This window comes from Gossypium hirsutum, chromosome A10, assembly GCF_007990345.1.
Source record: "Gossypium hirsutum isolate 1008001.06 chromosome A10, Gossypium_hirsutum_v2.1, whole genome shotgun sequence".
Taxonomy (NCBI): Eukaryota; Viridiplantae; Streptophyta; class Magnoliopsida; order Malvales; family Malvaceae; genus Gossypium; species Gossypium hirsutum.
The window spans coordinates 15,502,151-15,526,083 of NC_053433.1; the positions used below are offsets into that span (position 1 = coordinate 15,502,151).

Below are 23,933 nucleotides of genomic sequence, written 5' to 3' on the forward strand. Positions count from 1 at the left end.
AGAATAATCAATGAGAGAACTTTCCATGGGAAGAACTTAATTTATAGGCACTAAGTGTTTCAGTACTCTTAGTACACCTTACTTGACTTAGGAAAAAGGTTACGTGTATGGATAGTATTCTAACTGAAAAACAAGTCAACTTCCTGGTTCAAGTATAACTCAACTTATACTGGTGAACCGCAGCTTGCCAAACCTGTTGGCGAACCCTCCTTTCCATGTCCTTAGGTGCATACTGCTCACCGATCTTGCTGGCGTACTCTACTAGAAGTCTTTTGACATTCACCAATTCGTCGTACCACTGGCGAACCCCCTGCTTGCGAAGTCCAAAATTCCAGGCCCTATCTTGAGATGTTACAGTCAATTCTTTTTCTTAATTTAAAGTTATTTTTTTGTTAAATTTTATAATTGTATGAAAATACATAAATACCTTATATTAGTATATATTAATTGTTTAAAAATATAATTTTTAGTAATTTATTTAATTAAATTGATGTTGAGTTGACTTATGACATCTATTTAGTTCCATACTTAAATAATTAACAATATAAATATAATTTTCCTCTAATAAGAAATTTTATTATTTTATAATAGTATATTCCCAAAAAAATAATTTTCGCAACCGAGAATATAAAAAAAATGAAAGAAAATAAAAGAAATTGTGGTTATATTTTATATTGGATTAATAAACTAATAGATTTTTTTTCTTTTTTTTTGGCCATAATAAAGTAATAGATTTCACACATTTTTCTGTGTTTTTTATTTCTTAACAGAAAAACCCAACCAACATAAAGACGTCCCTCCTGTCTATGATTTCTCTTATAATTTGGTCATGAAGAACACTATCTTGGCTGGCTTTTACAACAAAACCTACATAAAAAAATATCCCCAAATACATAATGAAGGGTAAACCTTCATTTTTTAAAAAGTTCTAAAGATTTAGAGATCCTCATTTAATCTTGGACCGTGTCTCAAGCTCTTCTATAAACTTCATCATACGACATAAAACAAAACCAAAAAAAAAAAAAGAACACTTGGAATTTTAATAAAAACAAAACAACTGTAAATCATTATTCTCTTTTCTTTCAAACTTTTTTTTCTCTTTTTGCGAATCTTAATCATTTATTCCGTACCATCTTTTAAGACGAATGACAAAAGATAGGCAAAATCAAGATAGTTTCTCTCTCATGCATTCTTTTGTTTTACAATTCATGTTGAAAATCACTCATGTTTTGGCTACTTAATTGCTTCAAAATTCACCATTTTTTGTTTATAAGAAAATCTTCATTGTTATCAGAGAGTTGAGCAGCAAAAACATGGAGGAATTTTCGCCGGAAAGGAGATCAGGTTGTGGGATATTAAATGCAGTATTTGGGAAGCGTAATTTTTGGCCTAGGAGGACTACTTCAACAGGTTCTTTGCATATTATTAACAACAACAACAACGTCATCAACGACAAAACTGCAGCCAACTCAAACACAAAGCGGCGGCGAAGTGGCTCTGATGAGACGGAGTTTTTCGGACCGGAAGCGCCGCCATCAAAACCCTCCGTGAAATCGGTCCCAAATCATCCTAAGCCCCACCAGCAAAACCTGGTTCAGAAACCCGTTGTAGAACCGAGTAGAGCAACAACGACTGCTACCCAAGGATATGGCAACGGCAACCTTGGTCGAAAGATGCCTAAGGAAACCATTAGTATCTCCGGCGAGCTCGAAAGCATGATCGTCGATCATCAAAAAGCCAAAGGCAACAGCAATCTCCTTCGAGCTTCATCCAGTAACATGATGATTTATGGCAATTTAGGCAACTTGAGGCAACCTGCTGCAGGAGGGAACACTACCACCAATTCATATAACGTTGCAAAGGACAATGTTTCGACGCCTAATGGGAAATATCCCAACACCGTAATGGGAAATGTAGTGAAGAAACCGGTTGAAGAAAAACGCAAGGAAGAACAACAACAACCAGCTTCTCTTTGTCGAGCTCTTTCAACCAGAATGGATCCCGAACAGTTGAAATTCATGGGCAATGAAGATTATAAGAATGGGAGGTTCGGAGAAGCTTTGGCTTTGTATGAAGCCGCCATTGCTATTGATCCCAATAAAGCTTCTTATCGAAGCAACAAAAGTGCAGCTTTAGCAGCTTTGGGAAGGGTTCTTGAAGCAGTTTTCGAGTGCAGAGAAGCCATTAAAATTGAACCTCATTATCACAGAGCTCACCATCGTTTAGCTAACTTATATCTCAGGTAACCAAAAACAAACCCAAATTCTTCTCATATAATATTACTCAACTCATTAGTTCCCATATGTAATTGTATAGATTAGGGGATGTGGAGAAAGCTATATATCACTACAAGCATGCAGGCCTTGAGGCTGATCAAGATGACATTGCCAAAGCTAGAACTGTTCAGACACATTTAAACAAATGTACTGAAGCTAAAAGGCGACGAGATTGGAACAGTTTGCTAAAAGAATCAGATTCCGCCATTAATGATGGTGCAGATTCAGCTCCACAGGTAACTTACATCTTATCAAAATTTAGCAATATTATGATCTCTTGTATAAATTTTATATATAACTTTGCTTTCTTGGTTTTGTTAAGATATTTTCATTGAAAGCTGAGGCCTTGTTGAAGCTCCACAGACACCAAGATGCCGATAAAACATTATTGGGAGGTCCAATTTTCAATTTTGATGACTTAAATAAATACTTTGGCCCAATTGGTAACGCCAATTTGCTGGTTGTTCGAGCTCAGGTGGATATGGCCGCCGGCAGGTTGGTGTTTCTTTCTTCAATATTGTTTCAAGAAGAATTTTGTTTGAATAAATTCAAGAAAAAAATAATTCCTTAATTATTTTTAATTGGTAAATAACACGTTAATTGGGGCTTTTAAATTACAATAACTTTTTTTAAAAGCATAAACGGTTTATAGATAAAGGTGATTGATGAGATGATAGAGAAATGTGGGGAATATGTGATCTTAAGCTTAATGAATGTTAAAAAACAACTCAAAAGTCGAACTTCTGTTGGAAAAAGAGCAAACAAAAAGAGCGTAAAGGTTAGAGGTAGCAAGATTTAATCTTTACCTACCAAATGGGCTAAATTTGCACATAAATGATTGGATTAGGGTTAATTACTGTGAATGTTATGACAAGCCACCTACTTTCCCACTTTGTTTTTTCAGTTGTGTTGAAGGTTGACATTGTTTTAGTTTTATCCATAATTGCATCTAAGGGCTTTTTACATAATTGCCCTTCTTTTTATTATTAAAATTCAGACAGCCTTGGAAATTTTCCTATATAGATCTACCACTTAATCTTTCAGAAGTTTCAGAAGTTCGAACCTGAGTAGGTTTTATAGATGAACAATCCTTCATCACTACGTTAATTACAGGAGTTCAAACTTAAATTTTATATAATTTTTTAATTTTATTAAAAATTATAAAAAAAATTAAGCTTATTTTATGCAAAATTTGAATAAACAAAAATTATGATAAGATTTAAAGATAACCTTAGGTTAGGAAAAAGATTAATATATAAATTTGAACTCAAACTTATTTGATGTTAAGGTTTAAAGATAATTTATGATTACCATATCTTAATTATTTAGACAAAGTTTAAATTTTGATATCGTAATTATTGAAAGGACTATACTTGTATATCACCTTCAAACTGAATAGGATTAGTCTTAAATTATAAAATGAAAGACACCTGTTGATCATAAATAAATTGGATTAAATTTGTCAAGTTGAATATTTAGATACATAGAAGATGCAATTTTGACCATTAACTTAAATTTATTTAATCATTATCAATAAAATGGCAAATTTAGAACATTTAAAAAATTGATTTTTCAAATAGTATTGTTAAGCAGCTAATAACGTTGTTGTTTTAAATGATGGTGTGAAGATTTGATGAAGCATTGGGGGCGATTCAACGAGCCATTAAGCTGGATCCGAACAACAAAGAAGCGAACACCGTAATGCGAAAAGCGAGAGCAGTGGCGGTCGCTCGATCCAACGGCAATGAGCATTTCAAGGCATCAAAATTCTCTGAAGCATGCTTGGCATACGTGGAAGGGCTGGAGCATGATCCCCACAACGCCGTCTTGTTGTGCAACCGAGCCGCTTGTTGGTCCAAACTTGGTCACTTGGAAAAGGCAGTTGATGACTGCACCCTTGCCCTCAACCTCCGCCCTGCCTACACCAAGGCTAGACTACGACGAGCGGATTGTAATTTCAAGGTGACACACTCCAACAACTTGCTTGCCCAACACTTTAAATAATTGTGTTGTACCATAATCTAATATTAATAATTCTCAACTTGATACATGTAATATAGATGAAGAAATGGGAAGCTTCAATACAAGACTACACAATTTTGGTAAGGGAAACACCAGAGAACGAGGAGGTGAAAAAGGGATTGTCCCAGGCTCAAATGCAACTCAACAAGCAAAATGGTGAAGTTGTATAAAGACAAAGAAGATAGTGTAGGATGAGTACGAGGCTTATGAACACCAAAGATATGGGCCAGACATATGGACAAAACTGAAACAAAGAAAGAAAAAGAAAAGAGAAAGCTTAATTGCATCGAAACAAAGGGACCAAGCCGACTAGGATTTCGTGATGTATGGTCGCCTGTTTGGCAGCAAACGTTAAATTAGGGTTAAAAAAAGATCGTCTTCTAGGATGGAACAAAAAAGTTGCTTTTGTTATTTGCGAGGAATTTGAATGGGAAATTTTGATATATCACTCAGAATGTGACCTTTACTATTTCGTAACAAATTGATTTTTATGTGTATGAAAAATTATTCTACCATATCACTTATAGGCCCAACCAATTAAATTTATCCATATCACTTTGTTTTTCCATGCCACACTTACAACTAGGCAAAAATAAAAACAACTAAAAACTTTGTAAAAAAACCCTATTGGGTATTGCTCTTTGGGAGACCTGCATATTCATTGAAAATTTGCATTTTTTATTCATAAAAAAAATATAAATGCAGTACTAAATCTGATCAAAGATTGATTGTTTATTTCGCCATTTGGGTCTCAAAGCAATTCATAGAAAATATCATCACTTTTTTTTCTTCTTGAAAGTGGCTGCATAATTGCAACACCATGCCTGCACATGAACCTTTTCTTGTTTGATCAAAATTTAACCCAAATCTCACTGGACTTAATTGATTTGTTTTTGAGCAATCCTCGTTCTTAATTGATGATCCCACCAACATTCTCATTTCTCTTCCCAAGTTTGCTTAATGACTCTCTTACTCGCTTCTTTAGGTCTTGTTGAAAATGTTAAATTTCTTGTCTTCTTCTTCACCATCATCTATTCTATCAATTTTAGTTGGGATGAAATGGAAATAAATGCTGATATGGTGTAAATTAATGGGATGGTTCTCTTGTATGTATGCTGTCTGTAAATTATTTACATAATATATTCCATAGGAAAACAATCAAATCTTAATGCTAGTTTAAAAAAGGCACGGAGTAATTGAAGCTTTAGTTTCGCATGGACATGTTGACAGACTTAACTTGCGGCATAGACAAGTAGGTTTCGGTGGACATGCCTACTATTAGTAAAATTTAGTTATGATTAAATTGTAATTAAAACTTATATGATAATAAAATTAATTTCGTTAAACAAAATCGAGATGCTAACCGCATTTGTAAAATTAAAAGGAAGTTGAACATTCATTCTGCTAAAATGTTTAAAACTTTTACATTAAAATATAATAATAACTAAATGATTACGGAATTATAATGTAAATCACTACAAACAAATTACTACAAATTGTCAAAATAAAACTCCGTCAATATAGGTCTAATAACTTTATTCTGATAGTCAAAAGGGTTGAAACATGTAACGTCTATATACCCTTTTATAAAGGTCTATATCGACAGTTTGAGACATTATCTGCTATATCAACGCTGCTGTTGGTAAAAGGGCAGTGGAGTGAAATTCCTATAATCTCCTTGAACTTATAGCTAGTATGGACCGTCGGTAAATGTTCTATAAATGAATTTTCAATAATATCCTTAAACATATAACGATAATTTAAACTGTGAATAGTATCCAATTGCTAAAATTTTAGATTTTTTGGTTCATTCTAAAATTTTAATTCTATATACTTTATTTAAAGTAAAAAATATATATAACTCAAACATAATCTAAACATAGTCCAAATATAATCCTACATATAACCCAAACATACTTTATTTAAAATCCAACTAAGCAAAATTTATAATCCAAACAAAGTTCATTGTCCAAATATACATAAACCAAATACATAGTCCAGATTAAAAAGTCATCGACCAAACCAAATATATAGTCCAAAAGCTTTGCACATATTCCTATGGATCACCTGTATGAAATTGAAAATTGTATATTTATTAAAAGGAATCAATATAAAATAATGATGTTATGACATGGTTTACCATCTTCATCTTCAGTTTGTCATCAACCAAACCAACTATACAGTCCAAATATAGTCTTTCACATATTCCTCTGGAGTATCACCTTTATAAAAATGAAATATGTATATATATGAATTAAAAGAAACCAAATAATGAAATTAATATAAAACAATGAAGTTATGACATAGTTAATCATCTTCATCTTCATCAAGTTGATGATGTAATTTGAAGATCGGTTTTTCGGACGTTGTGATAAATTTGGACCACTACTATCATTAGGTACCTAAAAATTATTACGAAGAAAAGATCTTCAATATTCAGAATTTTACATAAAATAATAAATAAAAGCCTAAACTATATTACCTCTTTGTTGAGCACACGAGTAACAGTTAGAACATTCACATTGCCGTCAGGAAACTTTGCTTTAAGTAACATTAAAACATTACCCAAAACCTCCCTCAAATCTTAAACCTCTATTCCTAACCGTTCTACCTTTTCATTTTGTTGTATGTGGGATTGAGATGATGAAGGAACAAACTTATGTCCGTTTGTTTACATGTAAAGGTTTTATGGAAAATGTTTTCTATATTTTCCTCTGTTTGCAGAAAATAGTTTAGCCAACGGAAAATGACTTACAGGTCAAGGTAAAATAAGTCATTTTTCCTGTAAAATGACTTACCATTTTGAAAAGCATAAGTCATTTTCCAGAAAAGAGCTCAACTATAGATAATTTTATTTTTATCTAAAAATTAACTTAAATCAAGCTAAATATTATTATATTGATAATAAATTTTTATTTTTATTTTTAAAAATATTTAAAATATGATATTTTTCAATATTATTAAACATACATATTTAATTATTTATATTTAGTCATATAATAAATTATTAATATAATAAATATAATTTATTATTTTAATAAATTATTTAATATTTCAATTTTATTTTAATAATAAATTTTAAAAATAATAATTTGAAATAATATTATTCACATATTATTGAAAATATTCAATATTGATACTTTAATAATAAATATTTATTACAATTATAAATATATTAATAATAAATGTTTTGTAGTATAAAGGTTAAAATATGTCATAAGTCTATGTACACTTCACAAATTTATAATATAGTCTTTGTACTTTTATTTTCAAGAATTTAGTCCCTTTACCTTTCAATTTGAAAATCAACTCCAATTGTTAACATCGTTAATTTTTTTGTCAATTTTGTTGATGTCACATTTTTAAATAAAAAATACTCACTTAGTAGTCATGTAATTAAAAAATGACGTTGTAATGAATCTGAATTTAACATAATATTTTTAATATATGCAAAAACAATGTAAAATATAAAATTATAGATAAAAAAATTGAAATAAACAATGAAAAAATAAACAAATCTCAAATGCATGTTTGTTTAATTAAAAAACAACTTTTATGAAATATTTTTAAGAAATCTACCAAACAGCAGAAAATATTTTACACAGATTCCTCCAAACACCAGAAAATATTAGTTTTTCCAAAAAAGTAAATCATTTTCCAGAAATCATTTTTCGGAAGTCATTTTCAGTAAAACAAATGGAGGTAAAGTAGATATTGTTCTCGTACAATAAACACACCCTTTTATTTTGGTCCTTTAACCTCTGCATACACAATCATTCCATGACTGTTGGTCATTTTTAGAACCTTTTTTTATTAAAACCTCTTCTTATACATTTCTAAAATGGAATTCGAAGATAACATAATCACAAACTTGTCTAATACAACATGTTGGAAAATATTGAATGGAGAAGATAGATCTGGATATGATATTGAATGAAACAGTAGACTTTGAGACGCGAGTGACACTTTCCAAAGAGAACTATTTGCCCCCACACAAAGTTGCTGGAGGGTTAAGACAAAGGTTTTCTCGGGAAACAACGAAGTTTTTGAATTTTCTTTTATTAGAAAAATCGAGGAATTCCCTAGCTCTTACTCTAATTTCTAAAAATAGGATTGATTTTAATTGTAATTTTTAGCACCATAGACCCTCTATGTATATACACTCAATGGACACTATTTTGAAGAGTCACAACCCTTTACATTTGATTTCCATTGGACATACTTCTTAGAAAAACATGTCTCATGGAATCAAATGTATCTTTTGAATAAATCATCACTTTCTAATAAGTGCTCATGAATAATTATAAATTTGCAATCTACAATTTCCAACAATTCCCTACTAGATTGCTAATTCTAAAAAATAAGTACACAACAATTATGCATAAAGAAGGGTGTGATCTGTAGATTGAACCTTCTTTTAGTGCAAACTCCTCAAAGTATCAACAAAGTGAATGGTGGCTAGTCACGTGAACCATCACTTATTAAATTCAATATTGGAAAAATTTCACACATAACCACAAAGTATTAGCGTAAGAGTTTATTTGCTTTAGCATTGTTATGACCATGTGCTCATCCCGTTTCATGAACATGTATGAAAGAAAATCGTAAAGAAACTCTCATTGAAACGGCACGACTTCATGTCCATATAGCTAGATTTCATGACAATTAATGTCCATCTATTAAGAGTAAAACTCATCCTCTTAAAATATAAACATTAAATCCTGATTCTTAGTGTACGTTGACATTCGATAACTTGTTATTACCCTTTGAACCTTGAAACTAACTTTTGGCTTGAATAAGACAGGGTTTCCACTATCAATGACGAGATTAAAATAGTTTTAATCCCATATTAGTGGTGGTAATTTTAACCAAATCCTTTGGCAAACCTTTTGTCAATGGATCCACTAAATTGTCAATTGACTTAACATAAGTAATAGTTATCACATTATCCCTAATCAATTGTCTCACATACTCATGTCTTAGACTTATATGCCTAGACTTTCCATTGTACACCTTATGTATGCTCGAGACATGATGGACTCACTATCACAATATACGAAAATGGCAAACCTACGTTGTCGCCACAACTTTATATCTAGCAAGAGATCTCTTAGCCATTCTGCTTTCTTGCTAGTAGCTGCCAAGGCTATAAATTCAGCCTCCATAGTTGAATGTGAGATACAAGTTTGTTTCTTGGAGGCCTAACTAATGGCTCTACTTTCGATCGTAAAAATCCATCTCAATGTGGACTTATTGTCACTTAGACTTGTAACCTAACTTGCATCTAAATAACCTTCTAGTACCACGAGATAATTACTATAGAATAATCCTAAATTTTTTGTTTTCTTAAGATAGCCAAAAATCCTACAAATTCTTTTCCAATGATTGGTACTAGGATAATTTGTAAATTTCGTCAATTTGTACACAAAAAATGTGATATAGGGTATAATGCAATTCATTGCATACATTAGACTTCTGATTGCACTGGCGTACTGAAGTTACACTATAGCCATGTCATTATTCTCACTTAACTTGAAGTTTAAATTGTACGGAGTGTTCGAATCCTTGATATTCAAGTGTTTGAACTTTTTCAATACTTTCTTTGAACTTTTTCAATACTTTCTCAATGTAGTTAAATTGACTTAGTGCAAAGCCTCTTTCATGGTTTTTCACCTTTATACCTAGAATTGTATCTACCTTGTTAAGATTCATCTTAAAATTCAAGGCTAGATACTCTTTAGTCTCACGAACACCTTCCACGTTCGTCCCAAAAGTTAACAAATCATCTACATAAAGACAAATAATTACACCGTACCTATCGGTGAATTTAGTATAAATACATTTATCCGCACCATTATGTAAAAAATCATATGACAAGATAACCAAGTCAAATTTCTCATGCCACTGTTTAGGCCTCTTTTTTTAACCATATAATGACTTGATCAATTTAGACACCTTATGTTCATTCCCAGGAAGCACAAAGACTCCTAGTTACTCTATGTAGACTTCCTCTTCGAGATTATCATTCAAAAAAGCCATTTTAATATCCATTTGATGTACATGTAACTTATGGATAGATGCAAGTACTATAAGAATTTGAATGGAGGTCATCCTAGCCATTGGAGCATAGGTGTCAAAATAATCTAGGTCTTCATTTTACCTAAATCATTTAGCCACCAACCTAGCCTTAAAGATTAGACAACCCCTTGATGGAGTATTCTTCCTTTTAAACACCCATTTAGACCTGGTAGGCTTCGATCCTTGAGGAAGATAAACTAGAATCCAGGTATTGTTAGACAATACTGAATCCATTTCATTATTGATCGCCTCTTTCCAAAATGTTGCATCCCTAGAAGTCATGACTTAACCATAAGATTGTGGATCACCATCCATATTAAACATTATGGGGATCTTCCTAATTACAGATTTTCTATTTCCCTCAACAAGGAATGCTAGAGATTGGGAGGAAATGAAATCAGAACCAAAGTCCTTCACTTTTCTCACTCTTTGAATTTTTCTTGGCTCCGTATCCTTATTGTCGCAAAGACTTCTTTTGGTTTGATCACTTGAGATCATTGGTTGATATTCTTTTTTGAATCTGTTAAATTATTAAAAATGTATTTTCAATGAATACAACATCACTTGTTTCAATTATCGTATTTGACACTAAGTTAAGAACACGATAAGGCTTAGAGTGTTGGGCATATCCAATGAATTCACCTTTGACAACTCTTGGTCCTAACTTTGTTCTCCGTTGGTCAGGAACTCTATAGTAAGCCAAACACCCCCACACTTTGAAATAATCTAAGTTTGGCATCCGACCCTTTCATAACTCATATGGAGATACTTTGAATTTTTTCAATCATATTTTGTTAAGGATATAACACGCAGTCTATAACACCCCAAATCGGGCCTAGACTTTATGGCCGAATATGGCAGTGTCACATGGTAGTGTTTTTAAAAGTGAGTTACCGTAAAAAACCTCCTTTTTTATCATTTCTTTACACTCTCTTATGCTTAATTCCAATACGTGTCGATCAATTCAAATGTGATTAATATTCCAGTGTTATTCTCTTTCAAAAAGTTGTTAATTTTTCAAAACGTCACCTATTGTGGAAGCTTTTTAAAGCAGTTTGCATATTTGTGCGTATTTTGTTAAAACGTTTGATTCGTTTAGAAAACTCGATTATCCCTAATACTAGCAGTTGTAAATTAAAACAATAGAAACCCAAATTAAAAGTGAAAATCCAAAGCCAAAATAAAATCAAAATTATAATTAAGTACTAATCGAATTAAATAGGTCGTATGGTCACTGCTGAGTTCTCCGTCGCACCAATCCACCTATGTCTGAGGATTACCTGTACAGTCAAATCAGAAGGTGAGTTTACGAAAATCCAATGTGTAATCCCATATAGAACAAACAGACAAACAGAAGGCAATCACAGTTTGGCCTTAAGCCCTTTTCAGAATTAGTGATAGTATCAGTTTGGGCTTTAGCCCATATCAGTATAAAGGCAGTCATGCATTTGGGCCTTGGCCCATTACAGTATTAGTAATTAGTACAGTATCAAATTATGCAGTATACAAGTCCTACCCAGCTAGCCTCTACACTCCATGTGGGGATATAATCAACCTACCCATCCATACACTTCAAAAAGTACCGAATGCGGCACTAAATAGTAGTTTGCAGCTGAGTTGCTAGTAAGTTAGGCTCGAAGCCTTTCAATACACTTCCTCCGATCCATATAAACCCATCCCTATGCAATGCATCATACAATCATGTCATGCCAAATCATGGTATCATATATGTATTCAATATAGTTTTAACAGCATGCTCAAAATACAGTCGTACATGTATATACATAAAGTATAAGGATATGACATTCATTCAGTCAATTAGGAGTCTAGGTAATCTTACCGACCCTACAGTAGGTCCACAGTTGACTTGGGCGACCCGTGCAACCTTAGCAGTCAAACAGTGAAAATGGGCCCACAAGCCCATGTAATTTACCCATGTGGGCCCACATGCCCGTGTGAACCACAAGCCCCAAAATGACCTTAGCTGTGTGGATCACACAGCCTGGCCTAATAATACTACACGCCCATGTGGTTCACTTGTGTAGGGCCCACACGTTTGTGGGGCCCACACGGTTCAATTCGGCCCGACCCATGAATAGCACATGGCCTGCCTCATCGATCACATGCCCGTGCCAGATCAATTGGCCTATCACATGGGCAACCACACGCCCGTATGGTGTCGACAGTCCTACTTTTTGGCTTTTTGCCGATTACAGATTTTCAGTGTTGTGTTTACACACCTAGTTTGTTCTGTCGCCTAATCACACGCCAGCACTTTAGGTGCCTATAATTGATCAATTTGTCATCCAATTAATCACTATATAGTCTAATTAATCTAAACCAAACAAGATATTCAACTGCCAATGGAACAATCCATACCGTCAATCCAGTAACAAAAAATTCCCCTTCCCTATCGCTTCAACGACGGTCCCAAGCCCCTCGGTCGACTCTTAATCAAAACAATACACAACCCCTTAAACAAAACTAATGTCAAGTAACAGGGTAGTGAAGAATCAAATACTTACCAAAAGAGTGCTAAAGATAGTGAAACAGATGATAAACAATAAAACAAAAAGAAGAGAAGGAAAGCACGATTTCGATAGCAAGGATGGACAAAACGAAAACCAACGAAAGAAAAACAACAATATTTCGACAATAAGGAGAAGAATAAGTAACATAAAAAATTCGGGAAGCAATAAGGAGAAACCGATTTTGCAAAAAGAGAAAAAAAGGAGAAGGGGAACACTAGGAGGAGTTTTGGCAAAGAGAGAAAACGGCAGCAACATAGGGAGATTGAAGTCAAAAGAAAACGAGAAGGGGTAGGGTAGAAAGGATCAAAATTCGGCTACGGAGGAAGAGAGAAAAAAAAGATGGTAGAGGAGAGTTCTGCAGAAATTTTTGGAATCAAAGGGTAAATCCTCAAACTCATTGATTTACTCCACTAAACCACATCCATTCCAACCACTCAGCATCCTAGTCCATCTCAAACGCCTCCACTCATTACTTTTCTCCCCAAATCCCAGCCCTCAAACTCTCAGAATTCTGGTCAAATTAGAACACCCACGTGGCACAAGTAGCAAAATAAAGCACTCCCTTATGCACACCAGGACTCGAACTCAAGACCTCCTGGTCTTTTGCTCCCCACTTAACCATCAGACCAGCGGGCCCATTCTGACATATCTTACCAACTTATATTTATAAGCCTACTAATTAGAGATAGGAGTTTATTCATTTAAAACAAAAATTTTCCCAAGCTAATGCTTGAACTTGGGACCTCTCAGACACTTCCCAGAATACTTAACCACTGAAGCAGACATATATTTTTGTCACAAACATACAAAAATAAATATATAAGAGATTTTTGAGGCGTTACACAGTCAATAAAGCTTCACCGCATAGATTATATAGAAGTTTAGCATTTAACAACATTGACTTAACCATATCCACTAAAGTACGGTTCTTTCTTTCCACCAAACCATTTTATTGTAGAATATAAGGCGTGAAATGCTCATGTACCACACCTTGTCCCTCAAAAAATACATTAAATACATTTGAAAAATATTCACCGCCTCTATCACTACGAAGCACTTTGATTTTCTTACTAAATAAATTTTCAACCTCATTTTAAAAATTTTTAAACATATTAAAAGCCTTGTCTTTACTTTCCATGAGACACACATAAGTAAATCTAGAGAAGTCGTCTATAAAAGTGATAAAATATCGTTTTCCACCTTTTTTTAGAGTTCCATTTAATTCACAAACACTTGAATGGATTAAATCTAACACTTGTTAATTCCTTTCAACTTATTAGGAAATGGTTTCTTGGTGTTTTTTTATTGAATACAAATTTCACATTTATCCACAAACTCATCACTACTTAGATTGATATAACCATTCTTTTTCATATATTGTATAGTTTTAAAATTAAAATGTGCCAAATAAGCATGCCACACATAGTATAAGACTCAACAATATAAGCAAAAGAATTGGCTTTATTTATATCAATGCTCAACTTGAACATACCATCGTTACAATATCATTTTCCTACATATATATCACCCTAAAGCAAGGCAAACTTATCATATTCCAAGATAATCTTGAACCCCTTGATACACAAAATACTCGCAGACACTAAATTCTTTCTCACATCGGGAACATGCAATACATTGATCAAAGTTAATTTCTTCTCAGATGTGAAGTTGAATTCCACTATCCCTTGACCGAGCACCTTAACCAATTGATAGTTGTCCATAAACACTTCATGGTTTGCCACTAGTTCATAAATTTTTAATTGTTGTTGATCATTACACACATGGACAGCAGCTCTAGAGTCGAGCCACCAATTACAGGACTTATCGGTCATGGTTATGTTGAGTTCGGTAATCATACCAATCTCCAAACTCTTTATCCCTTCCGTAACCATGGCCATTGAGTCTATATCCTCTACTATATTGGTTTTAAAAGTTGTGGTTTCCTGCTTCTTTTTGAGAAGTTTGCAATCCTTAATATAGTGTCTTTTCCTATTGCAATTATAACAACTGTGAAAATTTTTCCTCTTATCTTGCACGTCCTTGGTCTCGGATGTGGCCTTTCAGTTACCATTTTGAGAGTTTTTGGAGTCATTCATGTGGTTCACTTTAGAACTTTGGGGAAGATACACTGCATCACACTTCCAAGTTTACTCTTCAATACACAAATGACTGAGTATTTTCTCCACTGTGAAGTCCTCTGCCATATGCAGAAGCTTCTTCCAATAAGTGTTCCAAGACGAGGGCAACTTTGAGAAGATAGCCTTGGCTTGTAACAATTCCAGTATAATAACTTTCAAGTCACAAAGCTTGCTTACAAGGACTTGTGATTCATGGACTTGATCCATGATTGGGATACTATCGAGCATTTTGAATTTGAAATACTTTACCATTAAAAATTTATCAGTACATTGTCACTCAGTGTTGTATTTCTCTTCAATAGTTTTTCATATTTCCATCGAGGACTGCATCAACATGTAAAGATCATACAATCAATTAGCCAAGGTGTTGAGGATGTGTCATCTCTTGAGTTTGACCATTTTTTCATTTTCCTCGAGGTTTGTATTAGAGGCGGGATCCTTCACGAGTTGTAGGTTTGGATCCTTAACGTATACCACATTTTAGATAGTAAGAAGGAACAACATCTTGTTCTTCCAGTGATTGAAGTTTGAACCATCAAATCGATTAAGTTTCACAAACTCTTGGTTCATCACTTTGAATGCGATGGTAGCCTCCGTCGCTGTATCCAAAATAGTTCTCTTTGATTGTTGGAAAATATTGAGTGGAGAAGATAGATTCGGAAATGATACTGAATTAAACAGTAAACTTTGAGGTGTGGGTAATGCTTTCCAGAAAGAACTATTTTCCTCCAAACAAAGTTACTAGAGGGCTAAGACAAAGGTCAATGTAACACCCCTGACCAGTATCCATCGTCGAGCAATACTGGATCTCTCAGAACATTTTACAAATAATTTATGTAAATTAATTTTCATTAACCGAAATCATTCAAAATGTCCCTTAATTGGACCTTCATGGCCCAATATGAGCATTAGAATCGAGTTGGGACTTAATCGGGAGTTCTAATAATTTTTCACAAACTTATAAAAAATTTGTGAGGTATAGGGCTCACACGCCCGTGTGGTCTAAGGGACACGCCCGTGTGACTTTGGGACATGCCCATCCTAGAGGCCGTGTTCAACCCCGTGAAACTCTTTGACTTGTGCACATGGCCATGCCACACTCTCGTGTGCTAGGCCGTGTGGTTAATTAATTCAATTCGAAAATAGGTGCAGGTTTCACATGGCCAAGGTAAACACCCGTGTGCTAGGTCGTGTGGCACACATGGCTGAGACACATGCCCGTGTGCTCAATTCTGAGCATTCTGTTTCTCAAAATTAAGGTCCATGAGACACACAACCTAACCACATGCCTATGTTACCAGGCCGTGTGTCACACACGGTCTAGACACACGCCCATATGGACAAAATGAAGCCATTTCTAGCTTTATTTCTCAATCAAAATTTCACCCAAGACTTGCACTTGAAACACACATCCAATACCAACTATTCTAAGCATTCAAATTAAACAATTCTATCATTCATCATGGCATGCCATTACATGCATATGTGTTTATAAACTTACCTTGGATTAACTTAGGCATTAACATCATTTGATCACATATACTTAACATATCACATATGAACATATTCTAATAACCTACTTAATCATACCAAAATAAGCCATTACTAGCAATTCCAATGGCTAGGTTAAAAAACATCATTTTCAAGCCATTATTGGCCAAGTTGTCCTATACATACCATTATACCAAAATGATTTTACTAAGTATACCCAAAATAAGCTACATGATAGTGTGATGATGCTCCAATGATCTCCAACCTTCGCGAGCTTTCGAGCACTATAAAATAGAGGAAAAATAAAAGGGAGTAAACATTACATGCTTAGTAAGTTCGTATAATCGAAACTAAACTTACCAATCCTATTTATTAAGTCTAAGCATACAATATCATGTTTACCATCCATTAGCAATATTGCCTAAACACATGCATACAATCAAACATGTTAGTCACCAAAATTTTCATAACAATCAAGTAAATATAGATGAGCTCATCAAGCAGTATTTTTTTAAGTCATTATCATTCCATCTCAAAATTCTCATTCGATGTCAAGATTTGTGTCTATTGAATCATTAAAATTCTGATGGATGCTCATGTAGTACACTCAAGGTATACGATTCAATAATCTGTCAATTCTTATTCAAGGGTACCCATTAGGGTACTTAACCAAGGAACACACTCTCGAGCGACATATCGTATAACAGGATTACCAGTCCAAGCTAAATCCTTTATATAACGTAAGCTCAAAAGAGCTCAATTTAGATTACCAATCCAGGCTAAACCATAATCGTAACGTATACTCAAAAGGTGTTATATCAGGATTACCCATCTGGTTAAATCCTTTCTATAACAAGGTCAATATGATTACTTGTCCTAGCTAAATCCCGTCCGCAATGAATGCAGGACCTTTTTCATTTCAGGAAAGCGCATATATTCATAGGAATTTAATATTCAATCGGAACTTAACCCTTTTTCACCATATCAAGCATGTATTAAAATAGCATTCAAGTAATGTACATCAATATAAGTCACATTCCATACAACACAACATTCAATTAAACATATTTACATGCCCGATAAAATTACACGAACTTACCTCGACACTTGTTCGCGTATTAACTCTATTAATCCGAAACCTTTTCTTTTCCTAGGTCTAACCTCGAAATTGTGTTGTCCGGATCTATATAAATAGCTTTAATCATGAATTTCACATATTTCATATTTATTTGGACTCAATTTACGTCCTAGGAAAAATTACCATTTTGCCCCTAACTTTTCCATAAATTCCTATTTCGTCCTTAGGCTCGAAAAATGAAATTTGTGCAATTTACTCCTTATTCCAAGCCTAACCAAAACCCCATTACAAAATTTACAGCACATGTATTCATAAAAATTTAGAATTTTTCATCAAATTTCACAACTTTACATTTTAGTCCTTAAATCATGTTTTTATCAAAAATCACTTTGTAAAAGTTGTTTATCTATCAACAACCTTTCATTTTCTACTATAAATTTCTAATTTTCAACATATTCATCCATGAATCAAATTTCATACCTTGATAAATTTTTAAATTAATCCCCCAAATAGATAGATTAAGTTATCCCGATTTCAAAAATATCAAAATTACTAAAAACGGTACAAGGAAACTTACCCAGTTAAGCCTTCAAAAGTTTCTTCTCTCTCCTAGGGTTTCCGTAAAATTTTGAGGCTGAAGATGACAAAACAAGATGATATTTCTTTTTATCATCATTTAATTAATTAAATTATTTTAATTTCCAATTTAGTCCCTACTATTTTTGTAATTGTTTCATGGATGAGTCACCAAAAATATACATGCTTTTCTTTAATGGTCAAATTACCATATAAGGACCTCTAGTTTTGAATTCTATAGCTATTTAATCCTTATAGCTACTAGAATTTAACTTTCACTTTTTATGCGATTTAGTCCTTCTCGTAATTAAACACTTAATCGATAAAATTTTCGTGTCAAAATTTTCACACGACATGTCTATCATAATACAGACCATATAATAAAATAAGAATAAGTTTTATTTTCAGGTCAAATTTGTGGTCTCGAAACCACTGTTCCGATTTCACTAAAAAATGGACTGTTACAGTCCTTCCGGGATACAACGAAGCTTTTGAATTTCCTTTGATTAGAAAAATTGAGGAATTACTTAACTCTTACTCTAATTTTTAAAAATAGGATTGATTATAATTGTATATTTTAGCACCATAAACCCTCTATTTATATACACTCAATGACACTATGTTAAAGAGTCACAACCCTTTACAATTGATTTCCATTGGATATACTTCTTAGAAAAATATGTCTCATGGAATCAAATGCATCCTTTGAATAAATCATCACTTTCTAATAAGTCCTCATGAATAATTATGAATTTACAATCTACAATTTCCAACACAACATTGCTTGAAGCTAACCAAAGACTACAACATAAACATAACCATAAACTTGCCATAAAGTATAATAATTTAATACAAAAATTCCAACTGTCGTTGCATTCACAACACTTCCATCTTTATGTGCATAGCTATAAATATAAACCTCATCACGTGATGGTTTAACTCCATTGCCTTTTTCAGTCTACAAAAAAAAATTATTAACCACATAAATAAGAAAATATATGTAAGGTTCATATCAATTTAAGTGAGATGGAAACAAAAATACAAGTACCATAAACATGATTACCATAGAAAATGATTTTTTTCCAATGCAATGAGGCTTATCTTGTTGTAAAAAATTCGGTTTGAAAATAGTTTTCTTGCAAGGTGGAAAATTAAAATTTTAAAAGTCGACCTGGTTTGTGATATTTATAGCAATAAATCTTTAGACCGAAATCGTACCCATGTTTTTGGATAAGTGGATCCTTGATGTTTTTCTGCTTTCAACCAAACGATCTTCTCCGCTATCTCATATCACGAACTTCTTTGAGTGTGGGTTTGAACCAATTAAATCAAAACATAGAATTAGAAAAAAAAATTCTTTTTGGGGTGAAAACGGAAACTCTTTATTTAAAATAAACTGGTAAAATTGTTATTCTGGAAACATATATTTAAAAATTGAAAATAAATTCTCTCTATTTTTCGGTAGAAGTGTTCATAGCTCTGTCAATGCCATCTATTTATAGGATGAGAAGTTACAACCCTTTTAGTGTTGTAAAAGTTTGTTTCCACTAGAAAAGAGATATCCTAGTTTAACTAGGATATAAGGGGCAGAACCCTAGTTAGTGATACTGGTGTTTTGTCATCCTATCTCCTTACATAAGGAGTTTTGGGCCTCTCTCACATCGGGTCCAATTACAAGTACTTCTTCGGCCTTTTTAACCAAGTACTCTATAATATGATCCAACTCGATTCAGTTTTTCTATTTCCTAAAATAAACTTTAGTATTTACATATTAAATAATTTTCTCATCCCAAATTTACTGCAGTAAATTTTTTACAATTTTACCCTTAGTAAAAATTTAACGATTTTATCCTTGATAAAATTTTGAGAAAATTCATTCAATATGTCACAAATCAACATGTTCACTATGACCAAATGGTTTATTTTTATTTTCAGGCTTCAAAATAGTCTGTAAACATAAACTCATTCTTCCGTCATTTTTTAAGTAATCCTATATAGGATTGCAAGTTTTCATTTTCATTTCTATTTTTGGAAACCTGCACTCATTTCCAAATAATTTTATTTCTCCATTTTGAAGAAAACCATAATAATTCCTAAATGTTTCCCATTCACTTTTTCTATTCATTTCATTCATTTATATTCAAACACTCAATTCATTTTTGGTTTCAACGAACTAGCAGAGGGACCGATTGGACATATGTGGTTGAGGCTGAAATGATTTATAATTAAGTTCTGGATTTTCTCCTATTAATTATAAACTCATTTAGTCATGAAGTCATTCTACTATAGTATCGTGATTGAGCTCTCCTCAACTACATACCATTACGAAAGCAACTACTCAATGGTCGTCCAATGACCTTGTCATAAGTGTGTTATCCTCATAGGATATCTTTGATCTCATTGAGATAATATCTGTTCTCCCAATATGATTCTATTTTATCTCATGATAACTATTACATCTTCCTTCATGAAAATTCAATTATAATTAAATAGTGATCAAGTCATCTATCATAAAGACGGACGACCGACCTGTGGCCACTTTTATTTTTCATCAACCATGCAATGCCAATGAGATTATATCATTACCCATGTTTTCGGCTCTGAATTCCATTTTTGTGAATGACGCTACATACTACAGAAGTCGTACACCCAATGCATCAGCTTTTGATTCCTTATCTATTTGAAACTCATGCTTTTACTTACATCAAAGTGTACAAGTTACGCATACATATTCCACCATCCATTTAGAATTTAAGTATGTCACACTATGAATGTCACAAGTGAATAAATCTATAAAGGGATTCAGGATCTATTTCGCTTGGGTCTTATCCGATGTACTGTCAATCCAGTCAATCAAATCTATGTCTCTATCTTCAGGGAGTCATCCGCTCCAATGCCCAAGACAAGACATCTCCCCAATTGGACTTGATAGACGACATATTAGTTTTTCAATCGGTTTGCTCATTTCCGATTAGACAAAGGACATGTTTAGGTTCACCTACTAATACAAGTTTTCTTTCTGTACTAAGATCCAACCACGTAGTACCGCTTAGTATTAGTGAAACATTTAGACAACCAATGAGCAACATTTGCTTTTATTTTTCTTTACGTGCAAAAACCATGTGAGGAAAATAATCTAAAGTATATTAATTAAATTCATGAATAATTTTATTAAGCAATTTGTTCGAAAAAAATTACAAGTATACTTAAACGAAAATACTACATTCAGGGCACCGGATCCAACATATCTAACTTTGAATGATTGGTTATGTTTTTCTCACTTTGCTCTTAAGAAAAATTTGTTGACAAAATGAAACTAATTTATCCATTCACATTATAAAGGTAAATTGAAATATAATTTCTAAATATATACCTTTCCTTTATCATTTTACCAATGTGCAACAATTAATTTAAATCGTTATTCATCGACTTGATGGTCAGAAATATTTGCAGCCATTTCCATTGGTGATTTGAGTTCATCAAAATATTTCAATTTCAAATCATTCTTCCATTGCCTCTGCTTTATAGCCTTGTTCGTAATTGTCTAAGCCTTAACTTCTTACAAACATTTTTAATTAACGAGCCTATTATAATTAAATTTGTGAAATATGAACTTAGGATTACAATTTTGAAAAGGATAATGTCAACTTTTTTTTTTAGTACACTAAGAAAAACATAACAATTCTTAAAGGATTCTTTACATACCTCTATTGTTTTGCACGTTTCTTCTTTCTTCAAATTCAACATGTGACGCCAACTTATCTTCTAAGCTATAATGACAACAATCAGAGCAGAAGAGACAAGAGGCGACAACGATAATTGTTGTGCTCTGACAATAGCGATATTCAGTTAATGTCGGAGATTTGAGTGTTGTTGATCACTCAAAAGAAGAATCAAGATGTAATAGATATGAAAGCATTGATTTGGGAAAGTAAAATGGTGTTGAACCACAAAGAGCGATAAAAATTCATGTTATTGACACCTTAAATTGCCGAGACGGAGAGAATTTGGCAAATCTCTGAGTTTTCAACAATAGTAGGCCCATTGAAATTAAATTGTAACACACCATTTTTAATTCCTTTTAATTTATGGACTAGCCCAAATCCAATAATGAGAAAGTAACATTTCATTTAATTTTTCTTCTATTTTTTACTTTATCTCTTTCAGAAATATTTTGCGATTAAAGTCGTTTCCATAGTACTGTTTTGGGATTTGGATATTGGTTTTTAAATAGTGACAATAAACATGAATACATATTCCTTTTAAGATTTTGTTCACGAGTTAAAAATGCAATAAATAGTTTAAAGATTTTTCTACTATTAAGATCACAAATAATTTAATTCTCTTCAACATAAACAAAATAGTTTTTTTTTTCAAAATTTTTACCATATTCATTGTACAAATAAAATTTTTTTCATATACAATACCTATACTGAAAGATAAATTTGGTTTGTCAGTATAGACGATCTTATACCAACAGTAACTATATGTGTTGGTATAAATTTACAATATATTGAGGGATAAAGAAATTTGTTGGTATAAATGTACTTGTACTCACAGAACTATCAGTAAAACAAGTTATATTATTCGAGGGTAATTTAATTTTTATTTAAAAAATTGAATAAAAATATGCATATTATAGGATTTAAACTCGAACCAATTGTATTAGTAAAATATTTAATTTACTATTTAGTTAAAGCTTTATTTTCATATTTTTATACACTTCAATTTTTATTATGATCATTTTATTACCTCTATCAATTGTGTGTATGTGTATATATATTAATGTACTTAATTGAGATAGTGTCACAAATTAACTCAACACCGATTCAAGATTGATGACAATACCGTGATAAACAGTTTTAATCTAGTTTTTTTCATTTTAAAATCGTTCATATTTTATGTGTTATTATTAATTAATTTTAAATCATATATTTTATTATTTATTGTATATTATTTTTAAATACATTTGTAATCTAAATTTATGATTCCTGTGATAAGGTTTTTAATTTACAATAATTTTGAAACTAACTTATGCGTCACCAATAAAAGTATCACTTATATATTAAATTGTAAAACTAACCTATGCATCCAATTTGTAATAAGTAATTTAAATAAAATTTATTGATATATGTTACTTATTTTTAAAAAATTGTAATTTAGTAATGATATATGTTTAGAATTTTTTTTTTGAAAATCTGTAATTCTAAAAATTGCTTTCCTAAAATCTAGAATATATAATTTTTTAAACTAAAATCAACTTTTTTTTGGGGTGAAAAATAGAAACAACATTACAACTTAAAGACTCCTAAGAGATTCTAAAAGCTTTGTCTTGTTGAATAGCCGTAACCACCACATCAGGAGGAGCTTCAAATATCCGGAGGGAAGTCTGCCAAGAGAGACTAATCTTTGCCAGTTGATCTGCAATTAAGTTGCACTCCCTAGGAACATGCTTAATTTCCCATTGACCTTCAGAGTGCAATAATCTTTTAACTCTTCTGAGTAAGGTAATACCGAAGTCCATCGTATCTTCCATGGTCAAAGCCCTAACCACTTTAAGATTATCAGTCTAAATCTTGACCCTCTTATACTGCCTCTAAAGGTGAACAACGACCCAGATAATGCGTGAATCCTAATATCCAATTGCCATCCTGATCACGAACCACTCCACCCGTTGAGGCATTTCCGGATACTCTAGCCACTGCTCCATCAAAGAATAAATGGACCCAATTATCTGAAAAGA

The 23,933-nt window shown here is 32.6% G+C and overlaps 1 protein-coding gene across 1 annotated transcript; it reads left to right on the forward strand.

The window, feature by feature from the left end:
- Window positions 1–935: 935 nt before the first annotated feature.
- Window positions 936–4,775, forward strand: LOC107914916 (TPR repeat-containing thioredoxin TTL4). Its single transcript, XM_016843970.2, has 5 exons — window positions 936–2,242; window positions 2,317–2,512; window positions 2,599–2,771; window positions 3,905–4,238; window positions 4,337–4,775. The coding sequence occupies exons 1-5, from the start codon at window positions 1,314–1,316 to the stop codon at window positions 4,466–4,468; spliced, it is 1,764 nt and encodes a 587-aa protein (XP_016699459.2). The 5' UTR covers window positions 936–1,313; the 3' UTR covers window positions 4,469–4,775.
- Window positions 4,776–23,933: the final 19,158 nt, after the last annotated feature.

What these genes read in the sequence shown, in the direction of transcription:
- LOC107914916 (XM_016843970.2), top strand. Translation starts at nt 1,314, where the DNA reads ATGGAGGAATTTTCGCCGGAAAGGAGATCAGGTTGTGGGATATTAAAT. An exon ending in GTGCAGATTCAGCTCCACAG is followed by an intron (nt 2,513 to 2,598) that starts GTAACTTACATC and finishes GGTTTTGTTAAG; the next exon opens with ATATTTTCATTGAAAGCTGA. An exon ending in GAGCGGATTGTAATTTCAAG is followed by an intron (nt 4,239 to 4,336) that starts GTGACACACTCC and finishes CATGTAATATAG; the next exon opens with ATGAAGAAATGGGAAGCTTC.